At 53.7% G+C, this 26,266-nt stretch overlaps 3 protein-coding genes across 6 annotated transcripts in view; 2 read left to right on the top strand and 1 right to left on the bottom strand.

Annotated features, from left to right (window-relative positions):
- The first annotated feature begins 419 nt into the window (after window positions 1-419).
- Ppm1j (protein phosphatase, Mg2+/Mn2+ dependent 1J) lies at window positions 420-6,759 on the top strand. 3 transcript variants are annotated; one of them, XM_077791646.1, is made up of 10 exons: window positions 420-763; window positions 2,090-2,204; window positions 2,694-2,981; window positions 3,256-3,374; window positions 3,864-3,948; window positions 4,783-4,901; window positions 5,101-5,164; window positions 5,322-5,429; window positions 5,572-5,723; window positions 6,286-6,759. In XM_077791646.1, the coding sequence occupies exons 1-10, from the start codon at window positions 438-440 to the stop codon at window positions 6,509-6,511; spliced, it is 1,602 nt and encodes a 533-aa protein (XP_077647772.1). In that variant the 5' UTR covers window positions 420-437; the 3' UTR covers window positions 6,512-6,759. The 3 variants fall into 3 exon arrangements, with proteins under 3 accessions (XP_077647772.1, XP_077647773.1, XP_077647774.1); XM_077791647.1 differs by lacking the exon at window positions 6,286-6,759 and adding an exon at window positions 5,863-6,223; XM_077791648.1 differs by lacking the exons at window positions 3,256-3,374; window positions 3,864-3,948.
- A 1,945-nt stretch (window positions 6,760-8,704) lies between these two features.
- On the top strand, window positions 8,705-14,951 carry Rhoc (ras homolog family member C). Of its 2 annotated transcripts, none has more exons than XM_026394134.2 (5): window positions 8,705-8,809; window positions 11,929-12,092; window positions 12,998-13,118; window positions 13,377-13,507; window positions 14,356-14,951. In XM_026394134.2, the coding sequence occupies exons 2-5, from the start codon at window positions 11,937-11,939 to the stop codon at window positions 14,527-14,529; spliced, it is 582 nt and encodes a 193-aa protein (XP_026249919.2). In that variant the 5' UTR covers window positions 8,705-8,809; window positions 11,929-11,936; the 3' UTR covers window positions 14,530-14,951. The 2 variants fall into 2 exon arrangements, with proteins under 2 accessions (XP_026249919.2, XP_026249918.2); XM_026394133.2 differs by having other exon boundaries at window positions 8,715-8,809; window positions 11,842-12,092.
- Mov10 (Mov10 RNA helicase) overlaps window positions 14,583-26,266 on the bottom strand; it is a 25,065-nt gene continuing 13,381 nt past the window's right edge. Inside the window, exons 3-21 of the mRNA XM_077791645.1 lie at window positions 25,990-26,193; window positions 25,489-25,724; window positions 25,032-25,290; window positions 23,364-23,498; window positions 22,524-22,692; window positions 21,623-21,777; window positions 21,179-21,355; window positions 20,913-21,060; window positions 20,187-20,345; window positions 19,871-19,974; window positions 19,634-19,731; window positions 19,326-19,542; window positions 17,995-18,112; window positions 17,597-17,788; window positions 17,311-17,385; window positions 16,300-16,425; window positions 16,129-16,217; window positions 15,740-15,861; window positions 14,583-15,654 (exon numbers count right to left, since the gene is read on the bottom strand). Coding sequence (XP_077647771.1) covers window positions 15,563-15,654; window positions 15,740-15,861; window positions 16,129-16,217; window positions 16,300-16,425; window positions 17,311-17,385; window positions 17,597-17,788; window positions 17,995-18,112; window positions 19,326-19,542; window positions 19,634-19,731; window positions 19,871-19,974; window positions 20,187-20,345; window positions 20,913-21,060; window positions 21,179-21,355; window positions 21,623-21,777; window positions 22,524-22,692; window positions 23,364-23,498; window positions 25,032-25,290; window positions 25,489-25,724; window positions 25,990-26,193 — 2,875 coding nt within the window. The 3' untranslated portion in view covers window positions 14,583-15,562. The remainder of the gene's footprint in view (window positions 15,655-15,739; window positions 15,862-16,128; window positions 16,218-16,299; window positions 16,426-17,310; window positions 17,386-17,596; window positions 17,789-17,994; window positions 18,113-19,325; window positions 19,543-19,633; window positions 19,732-19,870; window positions 19,975-20,186; window positions 20,346-20,912; window positions 21,061-21,178; window positions 21,356-21,622; window positions 21,778-22,523; window positions 22,693-23,363; window positions 23,499-25,031; window positions 25,291-25,488; window positions 25,725-25,989; window positions 26,194-26,266) is intronic.

Genomic DNA, 26,266 nt, shown 5'->3' with positions numbered 1-26,266 from the left:
AGCGGCCCCGAAGCGGCTGTTTCGCTCTGAGGTCATCAGCTTCGTGGACCTGAAGGCAGCCTGGCCACCCTGAACCAGGAGCGGGGAGACCGCCTCCCCCACCCTCGTCACAATGGGGACGGTCTAGTTGATGTCTCTCCTACAGCACGACTGAAGTAAAAATTTCCTTCTCTCAGACCTTTCCCACAACAAACCCTTCTCCCTCGGAGAAACTGCGGCAGGACGAAGTCGGAATGAGGTGGAGGAGAGACCGGGAGCCCGTGGGGCGGTTCCCGGGGTGGCCTAGAGCTAGGGGAAGTTCTGCCCCGCACCGCCCCAACCCGGCGGGGAGCCAATGGCCTCAAAGGACCAACAGGGGTAAGCACCGCCCACGCCGAGCCCTAGGGGCAGGGCCTGAGCGGGGCGGGGCCAGGCCGAGGGCGGGGCAGGGAAGCAGCATGCTAAACCGGGTGCGCTCGGCGGTGGCGCACCTGGTGAGCTCCGGGGGTGCTTCACCTCCGCGCCCCAAATCCCCAGACCTGCCCAGCACGACCTCGGCGCCACCGGCCGCCGCTCCAGAGACGCCCAAGAGCCCTCCAGCGAGGCCAGGGAGCGAGAGCGGGGCGTCCGCGAAGACCGTAGAGACTCGCGCAAGCTTCTCCAGACCGACCTTTCTGCAGCTGAGTCCCGGGGGGCTGCGACGCGCCGACGACCACGCGGGCCGGGCTGTGCAAAGCCCTCCGGACAGGGGCCGCCGCCTGCCCTGGAGCACTGGCTACGCCGAGTGAGCGCCCCCCGGGGCACCCAGACCTGGACGGGACTACCACCTCTCCCCAACTCTGCATCCCCGCTCCAGGGATGCGCCCCCCGTGCGGCGCTCGGAGCCAGGAACCCCCCTTTCCCGGGACCTTTGCTATCCTCTGGGCTTCGGGCATCACCCCCTCCGGGCCCTCTCTCCAGTCGGGTGCAGCCTGAATCACCTTTCTCGGGACCTTGTAACTCGTTGATCACCCTCACTCTCTCGCCTCAAAACCCCCGTTGTCTCCCAGAGCTGGGGGGGTGGGGGGCTCTGCCAAGGATGAATTGGCCAGTTCCTAATCGCGCCTGGGCAGTTTAGAGGCTAAGGGACTGCGGGGTGGAGGCGGTTGTTCAAAGAGGAGCCGAGTTCCTTCTAACGGGAGATAGCGGTTGGAAAGACTATCAGCAGCTTTCCAGCCCTAGAGCCCCAGTTCCCTGTCCCTCTTACCGTTCCCCTCCCCCTCCACACCCAGAAATAGCCCGACACCAGAAGGCCGCCGGCCTCCCAGGGTGGGGGAGGGGGCAGCCCACGGCCGTGGGAGGGTACCCTTTGGACTGCGTTCTCGGGGTGGACCTACTGGTGCGGCAGATCAAGGAAATAGACCCCTTGATCAGGACGGCGGGCGTGCTCCTAGGCTACCTGTGTTTTTAATGCATCTACCAGAAAACCTAACCCTGAGGGAGATGGGGACACTGAGATGGCTGAGAAAGGTGGCTGGTGGTCCCATGACCCCACCACCCCCTCTTTTAACTTCCTACAAGGGAGAAGTTTGTGGTTAAGTGGCTCCTTCCCAGTCCAGGTGGGCCTATACTCTTACTCTACTCTCAATTCCTCTTTCCGGATCTGGGCTGAAGCACTTCCTCACGGCCAAACAGGCAGAAACTTTTGCTGGGTAGTTTTAGGGTGAGGGTGGGTGTGCCCATGAGTTGTGGGGTGCTGGGGACAAAGTACTGGGAGAACTGATTGAGGTTGGAGGTGGAATGTAGGGTCTTGGCTTGCAGGGAAATAAAGCTTCTTACCCTCATCTTGCCTCCTCCAGCAGAACCCCTGAGGGAGCCTCTTTTGCCAAGTAAGGGGGGAACTGAGGCAGGCAGGTGCTGCTGTCTACCTTTCTATGAAGTAGGGCCTGCCACCCGACAGTACTCCTCCTCAGCTCTCCCGGCTCCTTTTCTCTCTGGCCTGGATCCCAGGTGGCTGTGACCTTTCTCAGCTTGGCCAGCGGACAGGGGAGGATGTGTATGTGTCTAAGGTGGGGGTTATTCCAGGACCTGGTCTGGTGTCCAACCTGATGTGGTCACTCTGGCCTGGCAGGGTCATCAACGCTGGCAAGAGCCGGCACAATGAGGACCAGGCTTGCTGTGAAGTGGTGTATGTGGAAGGACGGAGGAGTGTTACAGGGGCCCCCAGGGAGCCTAGCCCAAGCCAGGTAAGACCTCACCCCCTCTCCTAGCCTCCGGAGACATAGACACTCATCCTGAGGGATGTCAGGCATCTGGTTTTATATCGGAGACGTGGAAGAACTGTCTCCTAACACACTGGCTTTCTGTGTTTGCCACAGAACCCTTATGTGGCATTGATTCATTAAATCCTGCCATGTCAGATGAATGTTTACTTTTCTACTTCAAATGTAGATGTTTGTGTAATTAAATTATGGATAATTTAATTAACCACTGATGCTGATTTTTGCATCTTTTATCCTCAGAATTTGGCTTTTTTGAGGCTCTCCTTTCTTTTGACACATAGTGTGCCCTGGGTGAATAAGTGAATAAATCTAATTTGCTTGTAATGTCAACCTCTCTGATATTTATTGGATGCCTACAGTCTTGTTCTTCTCCCTATACCATACACACACACACACACACACACACACACACACACACACAGATTTACTCACCTTCAACTTTTCCTCCACCAGGGACTCTGCTTCTATTATTGGGGCCTGTTTGATGGGCATGCCGGTGGTGGAGCTGCCGAAATGGCCTCACGGCTCCTGCATCGCCACATCCGGGAGCAACTAAAGGACCTAGTAGAAATACTTCAAGACCCCTCACCACCTCCCCTCTGCCTCCCAGGCACCTCAGGGACCCCAGGTTGCTCTGATTCTACTCACTTGACTGGTCCTCAGTCCTGCTCGTCTTCACAGAAGGAAGTGACCCATGAAAGCCTGGTAGTAGGGGCCATTGAGAATGCCTTCCAGCTCATGGTGAGTGGGTGGCCTGGGCCAAAGGCTGACTAGGCAGACACTCTGGCCAACTCTGTGTGAGAGCCGGGTGGCCTCAGGGACTGACCCTGAGAACACCACTGAGAGCCAGAGCAGAGTTTGGTTCTGAGGGGAGGCAGGAGGGATAGTTACCCCCATGTGTTTCACTATTTTCCAGTTGTGGTCTGGCTGTGCCTGATGATTTCTGCAGATAGGAGTGGGGAGGGCGACTCGGTGTCTGCAAACTCTTCTTTTACTCTCCTCCCTCACTTGGCAGGATGAGCAGATGGCTAGAGAGCGGGAGCGTCGTGGCCACCAAGTGGAGGGGGGCTGCTGTGCACTGGTTGTGGTGTACCTGCTAGGCAAGGTGTATGTGGCCAATGCAGGTGACAGCAGGTATGGAGGAGAAGGGCTTTAAAAGTGGCTACAAAGGGCCATACTCTCTAGGATGGGGGGATAGAAGAGTGAGGTGGTGGGGTTCGAAGTCAAATATTGGACTAGGCATGGTGGCACATGCCTGTAATCCCAGAAACTCAGGAGGCTGAGGCAGGAGGATCACAAGCTCAAGATCAACCTCAGTAATTTAGTGAGACCCTATAATAAATTGGGTCTCAAAATAAAATAAAAAGGGCTGGGGATGTAGCTCAGTGATAAAGCTGCCCTGGGTTCAATCCCCAGTACTGTAAAAAAATAAAATTAAATTTAAAGAAACCCCAAAGATTGAAGGAGCTTGGAGGACCATAGATATAAAGAAAGGCCTGATATATCCACAAGGAGAGGAAAGATGGAGTCCTGGGTAAGGAATCCTAAGTGGAAGGCCTGGTCCCTGTGGAATTATCCATGAAGGGGGCTGAGGAGAGCCAGGCCTTTTCTGTCTCTGGGCAGGGCCATCATTGTCCGGAATGGTGAAATCATTCCAATGTCCCGGGAGTTTACCCCGGAGACTGAGCGCCAGCGTCTTCAGCTGCTTGTAAGTAGGAACCAAACTTCCTACCCCATTGTTTACTGGTTCTTGTGCCTCTCTGCACTCTTGTCCCTGAGAAACAACCCCCCCCACCCCCCCACCCCCCTCCACCCCCCTCTGTCTCTCTGTCTCTCTCTCACACACACACACACCACCACCACCAAACACAAAACACTCCCTACTGGGAGCTTCCTGGGAAGAGGGCTGTGTGGGCTGTTAAGTGCAGGGCTGAGCCCAGGGGATAATGCTACAGGAAGGAGCCTGAGCTGGCTTGGAGCACCCACTGTGGCCCCAGCTGAGGAAGGAAGTAAAATCAGAGGTGGGGGGAGGGAACAGAAAAGGCCCCTGGGCTCTGGAACTGGACTGCCTGGATACTGAATCCTGGTTTGTTGTTCTCTGCTAATTATGTGACCTTTGACAATTCCTTAACCTCTCTGTGCAGTAATGGTTCCTGCCCCATGGGTTGTTTTGAAGAGTTAACTGAGTTAATGTGTGTATCAGAATAGTGTGTAGCATGTGGACCTTTACTTAAAGGTCTGCTATAATAAATATCATCTAGCCAGATACAGCGTGGCACACCTGTAATTCCTGCAACTTGGGAGCCCGAGGCAGGAGGAGCATAAGTTCAATGACAGCCTCAAAAAATGAGCAAGACCCTGTCTCAGAATAAAAATTAAAAAGGGCTGGGGATGTAGCTCAGTGGTAAAGCACCCCTGGGTTTAATCCCCAATACTGCAAAAGAAGAAACAAAAATTAACATCATCTAGGTATGGTGCCAGGGTACGCTGTGAGTGTAACACCCTCTGGCCCTTTGCTCTGACTGGCCATTCTCAACCCCAGGGCTTCCTGAAACCAGAGCTGCTGGGTGGTGAATTCACCCACCTTGAGTTCCCCCGCAGAGTTCAGCCCAAGGAGCTGGGGCAGAGGATGCTGTACCGGGACCAGAACATGACTGGCTGGTAACACTTCCCTCAGAGCTGGGTCGTTCCCATGGCAACCCAACCAGTCCCTCACCAGTAGCCAGGGGGAAGCTGAAGGCTGGGCCAGGCTGGGAGTTGGGGGATGGGGCCCTTCTAAGGGGTTTGTGTGCGGGTGTCCAGCTCCTAGAAGAGAGGGGCTTTGATGCCTAGGTGATGCCTCTACTCCCCCCCTCCCCAGGGCCTACAAAAAGATCGAGCTGGAGGACCTCAGGTTTCCTCTGGTCTGTGGGGAGGGCAAAAAGGTAAACTCCCCGGTAGAGGTGGGAGAGGGCAGGAGGACCCACCACAATTTGTCTAGGGAGGTGGAGGTTCTACCTGAGGGTAGGGGTGGGAGGGCTGTGTGGTTTCAGAGAGCCTGGCAGAGGACTAAACAGCCGTCCCCCTCCATGTTTCCCTCAGGCCCGCGTGATGGCCACTATTGGGGTAACCCGGGGATTGGGAGACCACAACCTTAAGGTCTGCAGTTCCACCCTGCCCATCAAGCCTTTCCTCTCCTGCTTCCCTGAGGTGAGCTGATGGGGCCCCCCTTAACTATACCTTCCCTCCTCTGTGGGTCTCAAGCTGGCTTTCATCCAGGGTCCCTTTATCCCCACGCTCCCTGTCCAGCAAACCCCACACCTCAATCCTCCCTATACTCTTTCCCCACCAGGTTCGAGTGTATGACCTGACACAGTATGAGCACTGCCCAGACGATGTGCTAGTCCTGGGAACAGATGGCCTGTGGGATGTCACCAATGACTGTGAGGTAGCTGCCACTGTGGACAGGGTCCTGTCGGCCTATGAACCCAATGACCCCAGCAGGTAGGGGTTGCATGGCATGATGGTAAGGGGATGGCACTGGCGAGGGAAAGGGCAAAGGGAAGCCATGCTTGGGGACCCACATGTGGGCCTCTGTGTCTATCTTCCCATATACATGAATGTGCACCTGTGCTCCTGGCAGGTATACAGCTCTGGCCCAAGCTCTGGTCCTGGGGGCCCGGGGTACCCCCCGGGACCGTGGCTGGCGTCTCCCTAACAACAAGCTGGGTTCCGGGGATGACATCTCTGTCTTCGTCATCCCCCTAGGAGGGCCGGGCAGTTACTCCTGAGGGGCTCAGCCCATCCCTCCCACCACCATCCAGCCTCTCCATGCTTACCCCTCTCTCAGCCCAAATTCTGCAGTTGTCTCCCTGACCCTTTAGTGGCAGTTTAACCCAAAAAGGGATATCCACTAGACCCAGAATTACAGCTCTTGGCAAATAAACCCAGTGGATAAAGGTGTGTGTCTTTACTTGCTTTGATTAGAAACTAAAAGTTAAGGAAAAGTTCTGTGCGGTGGTAGAAAGGACATCAGGACAGTCCAAAAATGATTTTTTTTCCCCAGGTTCTTCTTTCTGCCCTCTCCTCTCCTCAGTCCACTCACTTGCCCTGAGTGTTCTCAGACACTTCTGAAGCTTCATCCATCTGCTGATGTTTCTTCCAAGTTGGTGTCTCTTCCCAGATCTTTCCTGAGCTTTAGATTCATACATACCCGTCATCTCCCAAACATTTCCATGAAAGCCCACTGGCACTTCACCTCAACACACCTCAATCCACTATTTTCCCCATAGCATGTTTCTTCTCCTACTTCGTCTTCTCAAAGGGCATCAGCTTGGCTGCTCAAATTAGAAACCTTGGAGTTGGTAACCCTTTAATTTCCTCTTCATCATGCTAATCAATCACTAAGTACCATCATGTGCTATATGATGACAATGAGCTGCATTTATGATGGTACACACCATATAACCTTGGTGTGTAGTAGGCTATGCCTTCTCAGTTTGATGATGTTTACACAACAATAAAATTGCCTAATGATGCATTTCTTATATCCCCATCACTAAATGATGCATGACTTTATTGTTGAATATATACATTTATGTATCCGTGTGTGTGTGTGTGTGTGTGTGTGTGTGTACCTTTTCCCACTTATCTTCACTCCCACTGTTACCTCCTTAGTTATTCATTATATTTGTTTCCTAACTCCAGCAGCTTCTTGCTGCATCTGAGCAAAATTCACGGTCAACTCCTGACCATGGCATATAGGACCTTCACGGTCTGTCTCCTGTTTCCTTCTCCAGCCTCATCTTCCATTACCATCACTGTCTTCTGGGGAGTTCCCATGACTCGGTGGGCCTGTAGTAGCTTCAACTTGTTATTTAAAATATACACATGAACCTAATTTGAATACTTCTTCTGTTCTTCAGGGCTGGGCATCCCACAGCTAATGTATTCTCTCCATCCCCCAACAGCAAATGCCTCCTGTATGTCCACCTGCAAGAGTTGTCCATAGGGAAATGGCAATTAAGAGCAAGGTCTCTAGAGTCCATTGGTTTGAATTCTAGGACCAGACCCAACACCAACTCTGCAATCTCTGAGCCCCCATTTGTTTTCTCAGTAAAATGGAGATAACACTATTAGGCCATCAGGTTATTGTGAGGACTGAAATGGTTAATGAGTCAGGTTCCATAAGCCTTAGATATCTTGAGATTGTCTGTATTCCTCATTTAGACTGTAAATTATTTGAAGGCATAAATCAGTCTTCAGCACATAGCTCTCACTTCACACTGAGTGAACTATTGAGTGGATTAAGAGGCCTGGGGACCAAACTGCTCTTGAACTCAGTTTGCTCATTTACCAAATGTGTTGGCTGTACTTCAGATCTTTAAAGTCTGTAAGACTTCTAACATGCATCCATTCGGCAAATATTTCTTGAAAACCGATCATGTCCCACACACTGTGCTAGACGAGGGGAGGGGAAGACTGGAGGAGCAAGGTAGGCATCAGAAGACAGCACCAGCATTGGAGTCACACAGGCCTGACTGTATGAATTCTTGCTGTCAGAAATCTCAAACATTTGCTAAGCTGCGTCTTCAAACCTCAGTTTCCTTACAGGCAAAAGGAGATGGGTATACTTCCCCCAAAGGGATTGTGACAAGTATTTAAAAGGTTGAGTTATGTAGTGCCTAGAATGCAAGTCAATAAAATGTTGATAGATTTCCTCCTTCTTTTGTCCACCTCCTCAGACATTTTTACAAGGAAGATCTACGTGTAGGTAAATACGGTATGTAACACATCAGACGGGGCTAAGTGTCACCAACGGCTCAATAATATAATAGGAGTGGGAACTGTATTCCTGGTGGGGGATCCAGAAGCACTTCCAAGAGTACCCTTGGAGAAGTAGGTAGAAATTGGATTCAGGGAAATTCCAGGCAGTGGAAGGAAGGGAATCCGAGGCAGAACGGTGGTCTGGGTCTGCAGGTCCCAGAAGGTCCTGGAGGGCCTTCAGACTAGGGATGAAGTCGGGCTGGGCTTGCTCCGCAAGGATCCTAGTGGCAGAGAGTGGTCTTCTGCACGCACCACGTCCCACTCCCTGGCCCGAGCGGGCGCCCGGGTTTCCCAGTCCGGCCTCCCGCGAGCGCCCAGGTGGGGCAGGAGCGGGTGCGGCTTGGCCGCGGGAGGGCAGCAGTGGCCCTTCCTGACGCCACCCCGAGCGCCTCTCAACTTTCTCGACGCCGATCTGCGCCTAGGGGCTGGAAGGCGGGGCGGAGGCCGAGTCCTCCGGGGTCCCACCCGCTCCGGTCACCGCCCACTCCTCGGCCGACCTGGCAGCTCCGGCGACCCTCCTTCCAGCCTCGCCCCCAGCCCGGGGCAGGCGCCCCCAAGCCTCGCGCCGCAGCGGAGGCGACCTGTGGCCGCCGGGGGCTGGGGCCGGAGGCGGGCCGAGCCAAGGGCCGCCCCCGGGCCGACCCTCCCCCTGCCGGGCCCGCCCTCCCCGCCGCGGCGCTGAAGGAGGGCGGGGCGGGGCCGGCCCCTCGGGTCAGTCTCAGCCTCCGGCACCGGCCGCGCAGCTGGAGGCGGCGGAGCGGAAGGTACGGGGGTCCGGGCCGGGGGAGAAGGGCATCCCGGGAACGAGTTCCCGGGAGAACACTTTCCTGCTCTCCACTCGCCGGGAGCTCGGGCGGGGCCGGCGAGGGGGCTGGGGCCGGAGTGCGGGCCGCGGTCCCTCGGCTGGGACGCGGCGTCCGGGCTGCGCTGGGGTCCGGCCTGCTCGGCTCCTCCCCGGACTGCAGCCAGGGGCCCCCGGAGCGGCCTGGCCGGGGCTCTCTCCTGCCGAGGTCCTGATCCGAGCCCTCACCCTTCCCTCCCGGCTTCCCCGAGCCTCCCCCGCGGAACAAGGGGGCGGCCTTGATCTCCCTTCTCCAGGGAACCCAGCCCGGACGCCCTGGCTAGCCCCAGGCTGGACGGCCCAGCGCGGACCTGGCCTGCGGTGCTGGGGATGGGCTGGGAGTTCTCCCGGGCCCGGACGGTGGAATGGCGGGAACAAGGGCGCGGTGTGACCCTTGGGGGCTGCCACTGCTCGGCGGAGGTTGGACGCCGCCCTCGACAGTCCTTGGAACCTGCCTGGGGCAAGGGGTAGGGGAGACCGGGAAGGATCCAGCCCGTGTGTGTGAGTGTGTGAAGGAATCCACCCTCCACACTCCCCAGCCAGGCTCAAGATTTATCTTAGGGGTGTCGGCTGGGGAGCCCGGGGCACAGAGTTCTCTCAGTTCTGGCTTTAAAGTTGAGGAAGAGGTGTCACCTGAAGAGTGAGTCTTTCCCAAACTTCAGGGGAAGTGAGCCGGGTAGGAGGCCACTGGATCTTCGGGGAAAATCAAGAGAATGAGCGAGGAGAGAGGGCTACGTATCCACATATCTTGTCTCGGGGGAGGCGCCAGAAGTTCCAGGCTCGGTTCCAGCTCCACTTCAGTCTCTGCGTGGGGTTGGGTTGCCCCTTTTAGGGTCAGTGGGGCAGTTCCTCTGGGGCTGCCTCTCACAGGGAGCTGTTGTCCGTGCCATCTTGGCCTTGGGCCTTGTGCCCTGGCCTGGCCTGGGCTGCTTACTCTTCTGGCCCAACCAGAGCCTGGAGGGAAAGTCTTCTGAGCTGGGGGTTCCAGTTCACTTAATTCATGTCCTTGTCCTGGAGTTCTGGCCTCTGCCTCCCACCATGTGGTGCCAGTTGCCTTGCTGGGGGATGGCAGTGGCGCACTCTTGCCTAAGTGACTGGTAGATCGGTAGTGATTGCTCTCTATCCGCACTGCCCCGGGGTTGGAGTTACCGCAGCCCCTGTTTACACAGCTGAATGAGTTGAACTAATGGGAGTAGGTGGGGGAAGTTGGAAGAAATCCTAGTGTCAGTCACCTGGGTAGACTTCAAGGAACCCCTGTTTGGAAGGGATGTGTTGGCAGGGCACATCTTCCCTGTCATTTGGGGTATCAGGAAGAGCCCCTTTGTGATCTGGAGAGTGGCTCCTATAAATTCTCAGTGACTCATGTCCTCTTCCCCCACATCCCAGTTTTCTGAATGTGTAAGTGAGGAGAGGGAGGGGCCGCCTAGCATCCCACTGTTGAAGAGAAACAGCCTGGGGCTGGAGTCTTCTGCTTCCTAAAAAGCAGACCCAGGCTATAGAGTGAGGTGGTGGAATGCAGGGACTAGAGGAGCTCAGCCCAGCATGACAGGATGTGGGACTGAGAAAAAACTAGGTTTGAGGCGGAGATCAGGTTACCTTCCATACCCTGTGCTCCCTGCCTAGTTGGTGCAGGGACTGGTCCTCATTTGTCATTTGTTTTGGGGCTCCTCCCAGCCCAGGCTCTAGCTCCCTCCCTCTTCCCAACAGCCTAGATTTCATTTCAGCTCCAGAGCCCACCCTCTCTTTCTCCCTGACTGCAGGCCTGGGAATCTAGCTGGGTGGAGTTTGGCTCCCCTCCCCCCGGGGAAGGAGGAAGTGAGGGAAGCTGTGAAGGTGTGATGAACTGCAGGTGTGATGAACTGCTCGTTCATGTGTGTTGGTGACTTGAGGGACACATGCTAACCCTGGGAAGCTGACTCCTTGCCCTGAGTCACAGGGAGGGGTGGGCAGGGCATAAAAGTGAGCTGGACCGAGCGAGGAAGGGGCTGTTCCAGAGTGGGTGGAGGTGATTCCCTAGTGGATTATTCTGTCCCTCTGCTGTGGTGGATGCGTGACTCCCTACAGTGTAGTCATTGTCCCCTACTGGGGGCTGAGTAACCTAGTGTTGCCACCAGGCCCAGGAGGAAGGGGGGAGGAAGGCAGGCTGCCCGAATGTGAGCTGTGGGCACTGCCTGGACTGAGCCTCCTTTGTGTGACTCTGGGCTTTGGGGACCGGGTGGGGTGGGTCAGAGAAGCTGCTGGCTGCTGCCACTGTCCTCTGTCTGGGTTTTCCTCCTCCTGCTCTCCTTTCCACCTCTGAGGTGACATGTAGAAAGGCAGAGACTCTGGAGACATACAGCCCAGCTTTGAGTGCCGTCCTTGACACTCTTGATTATCTAACCCTCAGTGAGTTTCCTTGTTGGTCAAAATGGGAAGTGCACCATTCACCTAACAAGCCACTGGAACCTGAGGGAAATAATTACCCAACAAAGAGAGGGCACCTGGGGGCTTTATAAATATTCCTTCTCTTACCTATCAGCCACCCAGTAAGTGGTTCTGCTAGTCTCTGGTTTTGTAGAGGGACTCCTTGTTTGTGACTAGGCAGGCGTGACTCCAGCCGAGGGACAATCTGTTCTAGATTACACCTTAGCAATTATTAAACCTTAAATGTATCAAAATCTTGCTACAAATGAAATCTGTCTCATGACTCCACTATGCAAAGCAGATAAAAGCTGGCTTTTCTGGAGGCATCCCTGAACACCTTGCTGAGTGTTTCCCCTCCGTTGAGTGGATAACGTTGAAAGTCATGGTTCCCAAGTGGGTTCTTCCACCTCCTGCTATATTTTAACCCATTGGAGAAGACCTGTCCCTGCCCCAGAAATTAGGAATCTTAAACTCTGTTTCCTACAGGATTTGGTGCTTGGCAAGAATGTGCCGAAGCAAGCCCCCTTTTCTGTTTTCTCTTCCTTTGCCCAGGTTTGTGGGGAGGTTCTGGAGGCCACAGAGCAGTTTTTGGACTACTAGTTTTTTTTTTCCAAATCCCTACTGCCTCTTGTTTGCCAGCCCCAGCCATGGCTGCAATCAGAAAGAAGCTGGTGATTGTGGGGGATGGTGCCTGTGGAAAGACCTGCCTCCTCATCGTCTTCAGCAAGGATCAGTTTCCAGAGGTCTACGTCCCTACTGTCTTTGAGAACTATATTGCAGACATTGAGGTGGACGGCAAGCAGGTAAGGCCAAGAGCCCTTTCCTATCCTGCCTTGGAACCCTGCCCCTAGTCATGCATAGTGTGTCCTTCCTTACCACCCACTCACATCTTTGTTTTATTTTCCTGTGGGAACAAGTAAAATTTGAGAAATGAAACTGCACTTTTAGAAAACCTGGATATAGTCATGTGTGGTGGTACATGCCCATCATGCCAGCTTACTCAGGAGGCTGAAGCAGGAAGATCGAGCACAAGTTTGAGGTCAGTGTGGGCAACTTATCCAGACTGTCTAAAATAAAAAGGGCTGGAGTGTGGCTTACTGGTAGAGTACTTGCCTAGCATGCGTGAGGCTGAGTTAATCCCCAGTACCCCAAAGAAAACCTGGATATGTCCTCTGGTTCTATCACATACTTGCTTTGTAATCAGGGCCAAGTCCCTTTGCTTCTGGGTTTAAACTCCCCACCACCACAAAATGGTGATGGTGGCATGACTTACCCCAAAGGAGTGTGAGAATTAAAGTGGTATTCACGATAGCAATTCATTTGAGATCACAAAAGTCAAACACATTTTAGTGATTTTTGTGGAAGAGGGATTACTAGGGGTTGAACCCAGCAGCACTTTGCCACCGAACTATCTCCCCAGCCCTTTTTATTTTTTTAAACAAATTGAGACAGCGTCTTGTTAAGTTGCCCAGGCTGGCCTTGAACTTGGCGATTCTTCTACCTCAGCCTCCCACATTGCTGGTTTATAGGTATGTACCAGAACACCCAGTTTACATCTTAGAACTTTTAAGAAAAACTCATCTGAGTTTGTTGTGACTGTGATTAACACGGTGCCTGGCACACAGCAGGACCAGTGGTTTGAGAGGATCTCTGGGTAGCAGGTTGGGGCCCTTGGGGTCAGCTACGCATTGCATTGCCTGTTTGTCAGGTGGAGCTGGCTTTGTGGGACACAGCAGGACAGGAAGACTATGATCGTCTGCGGCCTCTCTCCTATCCGGATACAGATGTCATCCTCATGTGCTTCTCCATTGACAGCCCCGACAGCCTGGGTGAGGACTTTGGAGACAGGGGGTGGAGACCCTTTGGAGTCAGCCATCTTCAGAGGCTGTGGGGATGGAGTCTCAAGGGTGGCCCTACTGGCTCTTTTGTTGTGGCATCTCCGGTGCTTGGAAGGGCTTGGGGGGGAATACACTACAAGGGATGGGGTTTTGAGGTATGAAGGAGACATCAGCCTCAGACCACTATGGGAAGGAAGACCAGGGCTTACATGCCTAAGTGGAGGTACCTGTTGGGACATGTCTGTGCAGAAAACATTCCTGAGAAGTGGACCCCAGAGGTGAAGCACTTTTGCCCCAACGTGCCCATCATCCTAGTGGGGAATAAGAAGGACTTGAGGCAAGATGAGCATACCAGGAGAGAGCTGGCCAAGATGAAGCAGGTGGGTAGGGCTGCCTGGTGGGGAACCCTGGGGAGGAAGGTGCCCTCTGAGGGGTTGCAGGCTGGGGCAGAAAGGAGCTCTCTCTTCAGCCGACTATCCTGTGTTAAGCAGTCATAGTGATATCTACCTCCTCCTCTCCCATGTGGGTGCCCTGCTAAGAACCAGAAGGAACCTCAGTATCAAATCAGATGATCATAGAATGAAGTGACTTGTCCAAGGTCACTTGGCATTTTCATTTATTCCAGTTTATTATTCTGTCTTTGGAATTGGGGCTACTAAGATGAATAAGGAAGTCCTTGTCCACGGGGAGACAGCTTATGTTTCACTTGGGGTATGCAGACTGCGCCATCAGTGTACCTGGGGAGGAAGGGCATCATCAATGGCTGAAGAAAGGCTGAGGGGGCGAGGGAGCTGGCTTATTCAGGGTCTTACTAAGCGGCCCACTGACCAGAGGAACAGTTTATTACAGGAAGCTGCCAGGGTATGGAATAGAGACTATCTTGAGAGGGTAATTATATAAGGCAAGGTTTTAAACTGTGGACAGCAAGCAAAGGATGGGTTGGGGGGATGATGGAGAAGGTAGGTCATTTAGGAGGTAGCCGACACACATTCTGGCAAAACATATGTGTACCATAGGGTCTGTGACTAGGTGGGAGAGGAGGGGCTAGTCTGGGGACAACTTTGAATGTAAACATGAGGCTTAGATCCCTGCCTGGGGCAGCCGGGGCCTGGATGCTTTGCGGGCTCAGGGCTGGAGGAGGTATTTGTTATAGTTACTATACTTATGGGTGATGTGGTGAGGTGCACCTAGCCACCAGCTTCCTCTGCCTTATCTTCTGTCTTCTCAGGAACCCGTCCGATCTGAGGAAGGCCGGGATATGGCAAATCGTATCAGTGCCTTTGGCTATCTTGAGTGCTCCGCCAAAACCAAGGAGGGAGTGCGGGAGGTTTTCGAGATGGCCACTCGAGCTGGCCTCCAGGTCCGCAAGAATAAGCGCCGGAGGGGCTGTCCCATTCTCTGAGATCCCCACGGCTCCTGATGCCCCTTTCCTTCACCGGGGCTTAGGGATCACCCACCTGCCCTTGAGCTCCACCCTTAGGACTCCATGCTGAAGGCTCCTTTTTCCAGTTCCCTCTTGCCCAGGACTGCATCGTTTCCCTAGCCTCCAGAGTGGTGGCAGGCCTGCCCTCCCTCCCTGTCCTCTGGGAGCTGGGCCTGTGCCCTGCCCTTCTCGAGCAGTCCCTCTCCCTGCTGCCTTGGTCCAGGGGTAGGGCTCTTGCTCCCTTTGGCCCTCCCCAGAGGATGGTCACACACCAGCACTTTATCTACTTCTGGCTCAGAGGAGCATTTCTAGGGTAGGTGGATTGGGGTTTCTCCTTTGGGCAGGGGCCTTGTCTCTGACTGCACTTGGTGGGGGGCATGAATAAAGGCCACAGGTTCCAACACGTGTGTGGCAGCCTCCTGTTTCCTTTGTCTGGTTCCCATCTTGGCTACAAGCCTAGAGTCCCATCTCTCTCTCTTCATTTCCAAGTTGCTTGCCAGACTGGCCCCCTGTTGGCAAAGGCAGGACTAGGGTGGAAGGGTGGAGTCTTAGAGCAGAGATGAGGTCATGCCTGGCTCAGGCGGGGAGGCGGGTGAGGGGCGTGGTCTCTAGCCTGGACTAAACTTAGAAACCGGTGGGTGGCTTCCCTGCCCACTGAGTTTCCTCCCCTGGACACGGAGATGTGGCCCTGGACAGGGTGTGACAGTCTCACCCTCTTGCAGGTCAGCTTGGGGACACAGGAAGCTGGGGCCAAGCTGAGGAGACATGATCAAGAGGCTTTTGCATAGAACAAGATTTTGTTTTCAGAGTTTTTCTTCCTCCCCCTTCCCCCATTGTTAGCAGCTTGATGTGTCATTCTCCCCAGCAGGGGAAGGGGTGGAATGGCTTGGTTGTAAACACCCTCCCCCAGCCTTCCTGTCCCTTAGAGGGGCAGCTCAGCTGGGTTTTGGTTCAGGGCTGGGTGCAGCGAGCTAAGGCTTGGCTTGGTGTGAGAAGGCAGGCAGCTGTGTCTTCAGAGCTCATTCCTCCACTCGGGCTCCACTTGCAGGGACAGGCCCCCTTCACTCTCCCGCTCCTGGGGGAGGTAGTCGTGACCATGGGGCCCTAGAAAGAAAGGAGGTATGCTTTGTCTTCTTTACCTTCTCTTCCACCACTGTCCCCTGCCTGGCCCACCCTGGCCCAGCCATACCTGAGGTAGAGGGGCTGAGCTTGCTCAGATCTTGAAGTAAGTTCTGTCCATTCTGTAGGTCCAGTTTGGCAGGAAAGGGACACCCTGTATACCCTCCGTTTTCTTTACAGAACTCCAGGAATCTGTGGGGTACAGAGGTGTTTGCACACAGAGCTGTGCAGGCCTGGATGAGGAGTACCAGCGCAGGCTGGAGGCCAGGCCTGGGTCCTGCCACATCTGAGCCTTGGTTGCTCAAGCTCTGAATGTCAGCTCACTTACAAATAAGCTGGAGGTTTTATGAAGATTAACTGATCCTGAGGATTGAGCCATAAGCAGGTACTAATGAAGATACACCTGCCTAAGCTGGGGCTTGTGGCCACCAAGAGGGATTACAGGGCGGGAATGCTCACGCTTTCCAGTCGGGGTCATGGCCCAAGAGAAGGGGGTTGCCCACTATGATGAGCAAAGCTTTGGCCCGGGTCACAGCCACGTTGAACCTCTGGAAGGAAGAAGTGGTGGGGTCATGGGAAGGAAGGGCCGGAGGAAGGAAGAATTCCTGCCACACCCACGAGCCCTCCAACCTTGGGGTTCTTAAGGAAACCCAGGTTAAAGTCCAGATCCAGCTGCACAAAGCTCTGGCTGCTTCGCACGGTGGAGATGAGGACCACACTGCGTTCTTGGCCTTGGAATTCTTCCACAGAGCCCACCTAGAAGAGATAGAGGCAGGGCCTGAGAATAGGTGGGCTCAAGGGGAACTTAAGGGGCAACATCTGCCCCATGGCGCTTGAGCTGCAAGGAGGGTACACTGGGCAATTGTCAATCAGTGGGTGAGTGCTGCTACAGGGGACAGGAGGCATGCTCTGGAAGCACAAGCCTCAAGAATGAAGCCAGCTCTGGGATCCGGCCTGTAAAGCCTTCAGAACAAAGCAAACAGTGTTGCAAAGAACACAGTAACCACAAACAGTGTTTCTGAAACTTTCCTGGAGATAATCAGCAAGTACTTGTTAAGACTATAGAACCTTGGGCCCTAACCCAGACCTCCTGATCAGAATTTTCCAAGGCAGAGGTCTCCAAATCTCAAAAGAGTAGGTTTCAGGCTTGTACCTGAGGAGCTGTAAAAAATACCAGTGCCCTGGCTCTGCCCCTAGATAGCAGTGTTAATTGGCTGGGAGGGGCCCTGGCAGTATTAAAAGCCCTCCAGGTGATTTTTCTCTGTATTCAGAGCTTCAAATCACCATCTCAGAGCAAGTGGTAAGCTACTGAGGGTGGAGATGAGGTGACAATATCACATGACAGGCGGGGGTAGGCTGTGGCATTTGGACTTCATTCTGAGGGCAAAGACCTCAAACCTGCCCTGATCACAGTGACGTGGGAGCTTATTAAACATGCAGGCTTCCTGATCCCATGCCAGAACTATAAGCTGGAGCTTTGAGGAGCAAGAGGCTGGGGAAAAAGCCAGTTCTGTCCCAAGGCAGTGGAGGTGGGACAGGGACATGGGCCAGACTGAAGCAGTGGCACAGGAGCTGAGGTCTCTGATTTGGGAAAAAGAAGGGTACAAAGAAGGTGAGAGTGAATGTGGAGTAGTGTGTCACCTTCAAGTCCTTTATGTCATCCAGTCCCCGAAGCTCCCTGTCAAGTTTGGTGATGCAATAACGGATTTTTTCCACCTGGAGGGAAGGGAAAGGCATCTTTCTCTTATGCAGTCACCTCAATTCAAGAGGAACCAGGCAGGAAGGAGGCCAGGGGGCTGGGGAGCAAAGAGGGAGGAGGCGGCTGACCTCTGCACTCTTCTGAGATATAGGGCCAGCAGAGGCCAGGGCTGTTCGAGAGGTATCACCTGGGGGAGGACCCATCCTTGCTGGGAACTGAGGGCCTGACCTGCTTCCGGTATGGCGAGATGACTCCAACGCTTCGTGGGCTCAGGCGGGCTTTCCCCTTCTTAGAGGAAGGGGCCAGGAGCAGCTTCAGGTAGGAGGTCACCGTGGCAGCCTCTTCAGGGTTGAAGAAGGATGGGCTATTGCCCTCACGCTCATCTTTACCCATCACACCATGAAAGATGATGGGAAATCCCTGGTCATAGGGCCAGAAGAAACCCTCAGCTGAACTTCCCTGCTTCCCTTCCCTCCCACTCCAAAACCCTGGCAGGGAATAAGGAAGCTCAGGCCAAGGTGACAACCGGAGGGACCCCTGGTGTCCAGTCTGAGCCTCTTCCTACCTTCAGGAGAACAGTCAAGATATGGGGGTGGGGGCCTGAGCCCTGCTCTGTCCAGCCTCACCTTTTGAGGCAGACCCTCCCAGCGGCAGAAGCGCTCTCGATCCACCACATCTGCACAGGCCTGCAGCTCTCCATCATAGTAGAGTTGGTTGGGAATGTCCAGGATGGTGGGATGGGACCTGGGAGGCAAGAGGGAGGGAGAGCTAGACCAAGGCCTGGATTACTTTTGTCCTGCCCTGGGGGACCCAGCTTTACAGGCCCACACATGACTGTCTTGCTTCCTGCTTCCTGCATAGCAGGACACATTCACCTGCACGCTCTCCTGCCAGGCATTGCACACCACATAAAGCAGAACTTGTGGGTCCGTAGGGATCCAGTGACCAGTGAAATTATTATTATTTTTTTTCCAAATTACTTTTAAAAACTAAGATTTGTCAGGCATGGCGGTGCATGCCTGTAATCCCAGCGGTCTGGGAGGCAGAGGCAGAGGCAGGAGGATGACCAGTTCAAAGCCAGCCTCAGCAAAAAGCAAGGCACTTAAGCAACTCAGTAAGACCCTGTCTCTAAAAAAAATACAAAATAGGCCTGGAGATATGGCTCAGTGGTCACGTGCCCAGTTCAATCCCTGGCACACCCCACCCCTCAAAAAAAAAAAAAAAAAAAACTCTAAGAAATTAGGGACTCAGCTTTCAATTTTGCCAAGGAAGGGCAGTACAAAAACAATGTATCACTTCCTATCACCCTTATTTGAGATAATATGTTAAATCCAAAAATAAAAAAGTAACGACACAATAACATTTCCTTTCTGCAACTGTCCCATCTGGTACTCATCCAAGCATTTTTAATGTCTAAACTTGTTCAGTAAAAGAAGTATATAAACAGGGTGTGGTTCTGTGCTTGTAGGTCCAGCTAGCTATTCAGGAGGCTGAGGCAGGAGGACTGCCTGAGGCCAGCCTGGGCAACAAAGAGACTCTTAAAACAAAACAGGGCTGGGGATGTAACTCAGTGGTAGAATTTTTGCCTAGCAGTGTGAGAGCCTGGGTTCAATTCCCACCACTGCAAAACAAACAACCCTGCCTAGCCCTCTAATTTGAATGATAATATGTTTATGAAAAACTATTCATTTTCTCATTTCTCCTTGGATTGCCTGGAAATGCCATCTGAGACAGGTATCGGGCACATCCTGGTGTCTGACCACCCCCACATCCAGATAATCTCACTAGTCCAGAATGAAACCACCAGCTAAAGGAGGCCTCCGACCTTCCAGTCTAGAGTCCTTTCTGCCTCACAGAGGCGCTGAGCACCAGGAATGCTGACCAAAGCCTCCTGCTGGGGCGCAGAGGGTGCGAAGGCACGGGCTATCAGTGGAGGGAGATGAGGGTGTGGGGATACCTGTAGTTGCGTAGCAGCTTGGTTATGAACTGAGGGTCATAGCCATCGGGGCCCTTCTTGTACAGGGCATTGTAGGTGAGCAGCCGTTCCAGCAGCGAGTACCCCAGCCCATACTTCTGTGTCAGTGGGGAGCGCAGCACAGGTCCTAGCTGTCGCGGGTCTCCAGCCAGCACCAGCTGCCCTCCTGGATTGCCTGTTTCCTTAACTTCCATCAGTCCTAGAAGGCAAGGGTGGTATGAGGAGAAAGGTAAGTGGTGGGACCTCCCCACGCAGGGTGGCGCACCTGCAGCCCACCCTGAGCCCCTCACCTGCTATGGCCACCAGACTCTCAGGTTCCATGCAGTGGCCGGCCTCATCGATGAAGATGTGTGTGAAGTGATCGATGGGAAACTGGGCCGACACCAACCTGGGAGGTGTCAGGCCAGGCAGGGTCATCCCCAGGCACCCAGCTGAATGCTCACCCAATCTGGTCCCCCGCCTCACCCACTGAGAACCCTTCCCCATCTTCCCAGCCCACTACCCTTTTATTTACACACAGTCCCCACCTGCTGGCCGTAATGAGAGTGGTAATTAAGACGCGGTATTCCTGCAGTTCCTTCTTGGCAGGAAACACATACTCCCCCTTTTTCGCATCCCAGTTACAGCAGGGCTGTGGATGGTGAAGCAACACGAGGCATCAGCTTGGCTCTACCCACGCCCACCCTCACTCTGGCACTGGGCCACTTTATAGACAAGGAAACTGAGGCCCAGGGAGGGTTCTCACCCACCCAAGGGTGAGGATCCAAGTCTCCCTAGTTTTCTGGTTTGTCCTTAGAGACTCCCAGGCATCTGCCATCCCTGGACCCTCTGCACTTCCCTTACCTTAATATCCTCAGGTACCATGCGGATGTCCCTGCTGGGGGCCAGGAGACGGTAGATGGAGCTGGGCAGGTGGACCCGGAGCCGCTGACAGAGAAGGTCAGCACCCGAGTTGGACGGAGCGCAGGCTAGGATGTGAGCTTCGGGCAAGTGCTTCACCACCTGAGATGCGGACAGGTAGAGTGTGGGAAGCAGCTTCCCGAACTCTGGAGACTCACACTGGGGCAGTGCAGCATCTGCCTCCCACAGCCAAGGGAGGCAGTGATATAAAAGGCAAGTTCTATCCCGGAGCCCTGCTAGTCCAATTAGCACTTTGACGTGGGACAACAACTGCAATGAACCCACAAGTCTATGAAGACTGAAATGTAAAAGGTCACTCCAAGAGCCACACCTACACTCCAAGTGCCCAACCTATACAACAGTGCTCAACAGCCACACTGACTCTAGCTCCTCACCTTTTTTAAAAAAAAATTTTATAGTTGTAGATGGACAGAATGCCTTAATTTTATCCATTTATTTTTATGTGATGCTAAGGATTGAACCCAGTGCCTCACCCGTGCTAGGCAAGTGCTCTGCCACTGAGCTACAGCCCCAGCCCTCCCCATCTCCTTTTGATGGCTGCTGAGAAGCAAGAACTTTCAGGGAGCTGAAGGAAATCAGAATTTGGGGATAATCACTCCATCTGGGGGAGTCAAGGATATAGGTCCCAGGTTTATACTCAAGCCTCACCTGCTTAATGGCCTCCACTAATGTGACAGTCTTGCCAGTGCCTGGAGGCCCAAAGATGATGTAGGGGGCTGGACGTGTGGTGCCCATAACAATGTGCTTCATGGCCTGCAGCTGCTCTGGGTTTGACTCCAGACTCCGGTCATACAGCCTGGCAGGGAGGCCGGGAATCCGAACTTCAACTTATCCAGCATCCCAGAGGCCTCTAGGACTCCATCCCCAACCCCCACACTCCAACCAGCCCTGGAGTCCCCTGCCCTCCGTCTCACTTGAGCTTCACATCTGAGGGCAGCAGCGGGACCCCACGGGAGGCCACAGGAAAAAGCATGGGCCACAGCAGCCAGCGCCCTGTCAGTTCCAGGGCCCGATGCTGGACCCGCAGGGGCTGGCGGTTGAAGGTGAAGTTCACCTTGAAGGTCAGCCCATCCACAAATCGGCTCAGGAGGCTTTGGATAGAGAGAAAGGTAGAGGAGCTCCAGTTAGGTGGGCCAGGCAGCAAAAAGCCAGGACCTCCCTCCACCTCCCTCTGCTCCACTCCCTCTTTCCAAGACCTCCATAAAAGCTCCCTAGGAGAGGCAGCTGCTGAGGTGGCTCAGAGTCCCCCAGAAGAAAAGCCCCTGCCCTGTGCTTGGGATCCACTCATCTTAGGAGAAAGCCTCTCTTCTCCCCTGGCCTGAGGGAGAAGACTGAGGAAGGGTTCCCCCAACACCCACCTCGTGGAAAAGCTCAGTTTGACACGGTCCAGTTCCACCTTGTGCACGAAGCCCTTGTAGGTGATGGGGTCCTCCTGCTGTGTCTCAGAGGACAGAAGGGCAAACAGGTGGTCCCCCCGCAGCACTGAGGGGCGGCTCTCAGTCACACCGGGAACCTACAGGGTGTGAACGTAAGCCACCTTCTGTCCCAAGCATGGTCACTGAAGGACCCAACCCCCAGGCTCTCCAGACCTCTGAGGGACAAAAACTGAGGCTCTGGCCTTCTAACCCAAGACTCAGAGAGCTGCGTTTTCCCTGTCCCCCTTCCTCTCCCACCAGACAGGAGTTGTGGGGAGAGGAAGGAGACGACCGTCCCAAGCTGCTCACAGGTGCAGAACTCCAGGGTGCTAGTTTAAGGCCTGGCAGCCGCTTCCCACTCTACTCAGCTGCCCTCTCACCAGCTCAGTCCTACTCTGCCTTTAAAATCTTGTTAAAACTCATCTCCTGCAGTCATCTTGCCCTGATCATCCTTGTTCTCTCTTCCCACCTGCATTTGTGTGCAGAAATTCATTCTCGTGGGTAATTCTGGTCTCAGGTGCACACATTCAAAATCTGTGAGCTGGAAAGGGCCCTCAGAATTATCCAGTCCAGCTCTATGCTTTTTAGATAAGGGACCTATGGCTCAGAGAAAGCAAGGATCTTGCCCAAGGTCACACAGCCAGTAGTAGCAAAGTCTAGATTAAAACCCCAGTGTCCTGCTCTAACACCATTTGGGGCAAAGGATGCCCACCCTACCCCTTGCTGACCCCTCTGGGACAGGAACCATTTTATCCTTCTTCTAGGTTTGCCCTGTATTTAGGAATGGCCTATAGAGGTTGGCTGACTTGAGCCCACCCTCCCTGCACCTGATCTGAGCCCCAACCTCCAGTGTGAGCAGCCTGGGGTTCTGGTCCACGGGGTCCCAGGTCATGGGCACCGATTCCAGGTCATAGTGCCGGATGTCGTGCTCCATCTGCAGCTCCTCCAGGTGCAGCAGCAGTCGGAGTTTCACCTCATAGTTCCTCCACTTCAGGGCTGTCTCCAGCTGGGCCCTGGCAGTGATGGTTGGGGGATGAAGTGGGAAGCGCAGGAAAGGGACAGGTCAAGCACTCCCATGACCCCAGGAGCATCTACCCTCTCCCATTTGAAGCTCTGTGACTAGGAGCACACCAGGAAGCAGAGAAGACCAGAAGGACAGAGAAATGGATGGGGTCAGAGGCCTTGAAGAAGGGAGCCCCAACTCTTGCTTCCTCCCATGTCCTTGCCCCAACCTCAGACCTGACTTGAGTATCCGCGGTAGATCTTATGGTGGAAACATTCTCCCCCAGATCCTCCTTCCATGACTCACACCCTAACCTCATTCAAATGTCACACTCTGTTCAAATGTCACCTCCTCAAAGAGGCCTGGACTGACTGCTCTCTGTAAAACATCACCAATTCATCCCCTTGTCCTGCTTTGGTTTTACTTTAGCATTACTTGAGTTCTTCAAAGCACTCACCATAATATGGAATGTACAAGATAAATGTTTTAAAAGAAATGATCAGTGCTCACTGTTCCCCACCAGAACGGGCAAGGCCCATCTGGAACAGCACCTGGCAAGTGGGCATGCTCAGCAAGGGTGAACGAATAGAGCCTGGGAGGCCGGACAGACATCCAGAACAACAGGCAGAGGCCAGCAGGGAGAGAGAAGGCGGGAGTCGGGTGCAGAGGGGAGGCACTTACTTGATCTCAGCAATCTCCTTTGGGGCAGTGAAGATACTTGTTCCCTGAAGAAGGATGGGGAGCAGCTGCCTGAGGCGTGGGGGTGGGTAGTAGGTCCCCAGTGCCATACTTAGCTTCAAGTCATAGCCTTTAGCGCTGCAGAAGTGGGGGGGGGGGAAGCTGTCATAAACATTGAACCTATCACCTTCAAGACTCTGGGAATGCCCCTCCGTGGAGGATGCACAAGGAGCTCTGTGATGCCATTGCCAAAGGGTGGTCGGCAGCCTCTGCCCAAGGACATGAGCTCACTAGCTCATGGGGCTGCTCGGTCCAAGGCATTTCCATTTTTGGAAAGCCCAATACTTGGAATATTTGAAAAATATTATTTATAATACATTTTCATTATTAAAGAAGAATCTGGCAAAAAAATTATAATAAATAACATTTTTACCATCCTGGGACAGCCAATGTTAATTTTGGGGGGTATGCAGGCTTCCAGTTTATATTATGTGTGTATATATACATAGTTTTTGTTTTGGGGTACCAGAAATTGAACCCAGTGGCACTTTACCACTCAGCCACATCCCCAGCCAGCCCTTTTTAATTTTGGTTTTGAGACAGGGTCTCATTAAGTTGCTTAGGGCCTCACAAAGTTGCTGAGGCTGGCTTCAAACTTGTAATTCTTCTGCCTCAGTCTCCTAAGTCACTGGGATTTTAGGCATGTGCCACTGCACCTGGCACCTATATATTGTTAACAAAAAGTGAACAATGATCTAACTGTTACACAGTATTTTGTAACTAGCTAGCTATGTCAAAAAGATGTTTCCACATGAGTCCACTCGCCACGTGACATGTCCAGCATAGGGAAATTTATGGAGACAGAGATAAAGTGAGTGGCTGCTAAGGGCTGAGCAGGTGGGTGAGTGATAAAAGGGTGGTAGATAAAGGGTATTGGATCTCTTCTTTGGTGTAATAAAATGTTCTAAAACTGACTGTAATGATGGTTGCACATATCTGTGAACATACTAAAAAAAAAAATAACTGACCTGTAGGATATGTGAATTATTTCAGTAAAGCTGTTTTAAAAAAGAGAGATCTGGGTGCGTTGGTGCATGACAATAATCCCAGCACCTCAGGAAGCTGAGACAGAAGGATCAAAAGTTCAAGGCCAGTCTCAGCAACTTAGCAAGACCCTGTCTCAAAAAGGACTGGGGCTATAGCTCAGTGGTAAAGTGTCCCTGATTTCAATTCCCAGTACCACCTATATATATATATATATATATATATATATATATATATATATATATATATATATATATATATTAATTTAAAAAGAGAAGAGAGGGGGCTAGGTAGAACATGGGCTTACCATGCATGGTTTTGATCCCCAATGCTATGAGAGAGAGAGGGGGGGGAGGGGGAGGGGGAGGTGGGTCGGTCTATAATGGGCTGCCTGATAATTCATTACACAGTGAAAATACTTCTTAAAAAAATGTTTTCATACTGTCCTTGGACCTGCTACTCTCCTGTAATTTGCTTCCTAGGCAGAAAAAGTTTCTGAGCCCAGAGGAGGAAATAACCTACAGCAGTAAAGGGGCCCCTGGCTCCCAGCTCTGGGCTTTTCCCAAGGGCCCACACTGTTGTGATCGGGACATGCCAAGCCCAGACAGGCCTGGAGGGAGGGCTTACAGGTCAGGTCTCTCTCCTTCCTCTATCCGGCTGGTCAACACAGGGTTTCCAGTGATCTGGGTGCGCTTGAAGGGAGTCGTGGGCTTCAATTGTGCAGCCAGAGGGCTGTGGGCGACGGCAGCCAAGAAGCGGGCAATGTAGAAAGTGCCAGCTCCTTCTGACCCCGACTCCCCAGGTCCCAGCAGCTCCCAGAGCACCGTGGCTGGGAAGTAGCCCACAAAGCTGGTCTTACAGTGCACATGCAGCTCATAGCATTCACCTGCAGGGAGAAGGCTGAGTGAATGGGAGCGGGGAGGGAAGGCAGGGACTCTCCCACCAACATGCTGACCCCGACCTCCCCCAGCTGGCCCCATCCAGAGAGGAGACCACTGGACAGCCACAGTGTGTGCTCCAAAGCTGCAGCCCTGCTAGGACAAGCCCTACCCACCAGAGTTCTTCCCTTTGGAAAGCTACTCACCGGGGCCTAGCGGGCAGGGCAGCTCCTGGTCACCATAGTAGAAGGTAAACTGGGGTGTCCGGCAGAGTGGGAAGAGGTGAGTGAGGGTAACAGGTTTGTTTCCTCCGTTCCGGAGCCTCAGGGTCAGCACCTCCTTGCGGTTCAAATCCAGGCGGATAAGGAGCTGCCCATCTCGTGCTTCATGGGGCCCCTGGACTTCCACGTCCACCCCATGCTTCCCGTGAAGATACTCAGCCCTGGGGAGAGTGGGAGTCAAGGGTGGGGGCCAGGGCAGGAGCGGCCTGGACTGGGGGATGCCCTGGGAAGAGTGCCAGCCGTGCTCCCACCGGCAGCCAAGACCCCCACCTGCTTCCCCCATTCCTTAAGGAAGGGGCCTCCCCACCATCTGAGCAAACTACTCTTTTCTTGGCTGGACAGCCCCTTCCCCCACGCCCGAGCACCCCTCACAAGCAAGTGTGTGTGCACGAACAAACACACACACACACACACACGGACACACACCTGTCATAAAAGATCTTGGCTAGCAGTGACTTGTGGTGCTTGCTGATATCTGAGCTCAGCTTCATTCTCCTCTTTTCTGGGAGCCGCGAGTCAATCCAGCGGTCGAGTTTGAAGAACCTGACCCGAGTCTTGGTGACGTAGGCCAGATTTGCAATCTTCATTCCATACAGCATGGAGGAGAAGCCAGGGGCGGGGGTCCCAAAGCTGCCAGAAGCAGAGGAGACTGGGAAGTGAGGGGAAGGCAGGGCCAGGGGACGGGTGGTGGTGGGGGAGGGTG

Source organism: Urocitellus parryii, chromosome 11 (genome assembly GCF_045843805.1).
Source record: "Urocitellus parryii isolate mUroPar1 chromosome 11, mUroPar1.hap1, whole genome shotgun sequence".
NCBI lineage: Eukaryota > Metazoa > Chordata > Mammalia > Rodentia > Sciuridae > Urocitellus > Urocitellus parryii.
The sequence above is the reverse complement of the archived record's forward strand: the minus strand, read 5'-3'. Positions and strand labels throughout refer to the sequence as shown.

Excerpts from the sequence above, each read along its gene's own strand:
- Ppm1j (XM_077791646.1), top strand. The coding sequence starts at position 438 with ATGCTAAACCGGGTGCGCTCGGCGGTGGCGCACCTGGTGAGCTCCGGG. Across the intron at positions 5,430-5,571 it reads TCCTCTCCTGCTTCCCTGAG|GTTCGAGTGTATGACCTGAC; the intron begins GTGAGCTGATGG and ends TTTCCCCACCAG. Across the intron at positions 5,724-6,285 it reads GAACCCAATGACCCCAGCAG|GTTCTTCTTTCTGCCCTCTC; the intron begins GTAGGGGTTGCA and ends TTTTTTCCCCAG.
- Rhoc (XM_026394134.2), top strand. The coding sequence starts at position 11,937 with ATGGCTGCAATCAGAAAGAAGCTGGTGATTGTGGGGGATGGTGCCTGT. Across the intron at positions 12,093-12,997 it reads TTGAGGTGGACGGCAAGCAG|GTGGAGCTGGCTTTGTGGGA; the intron begins GTAAGGCCAAGA and ends CCTGTTTGTCAG. Across the intron at positions 13,119-13,376 it reads TGACAGCCCCGACAGCCTGG|AAAACATTCCTGAGAAGTGG; the intron begins GTGAGGACTTTG and ends ATGTCTGTGCAG.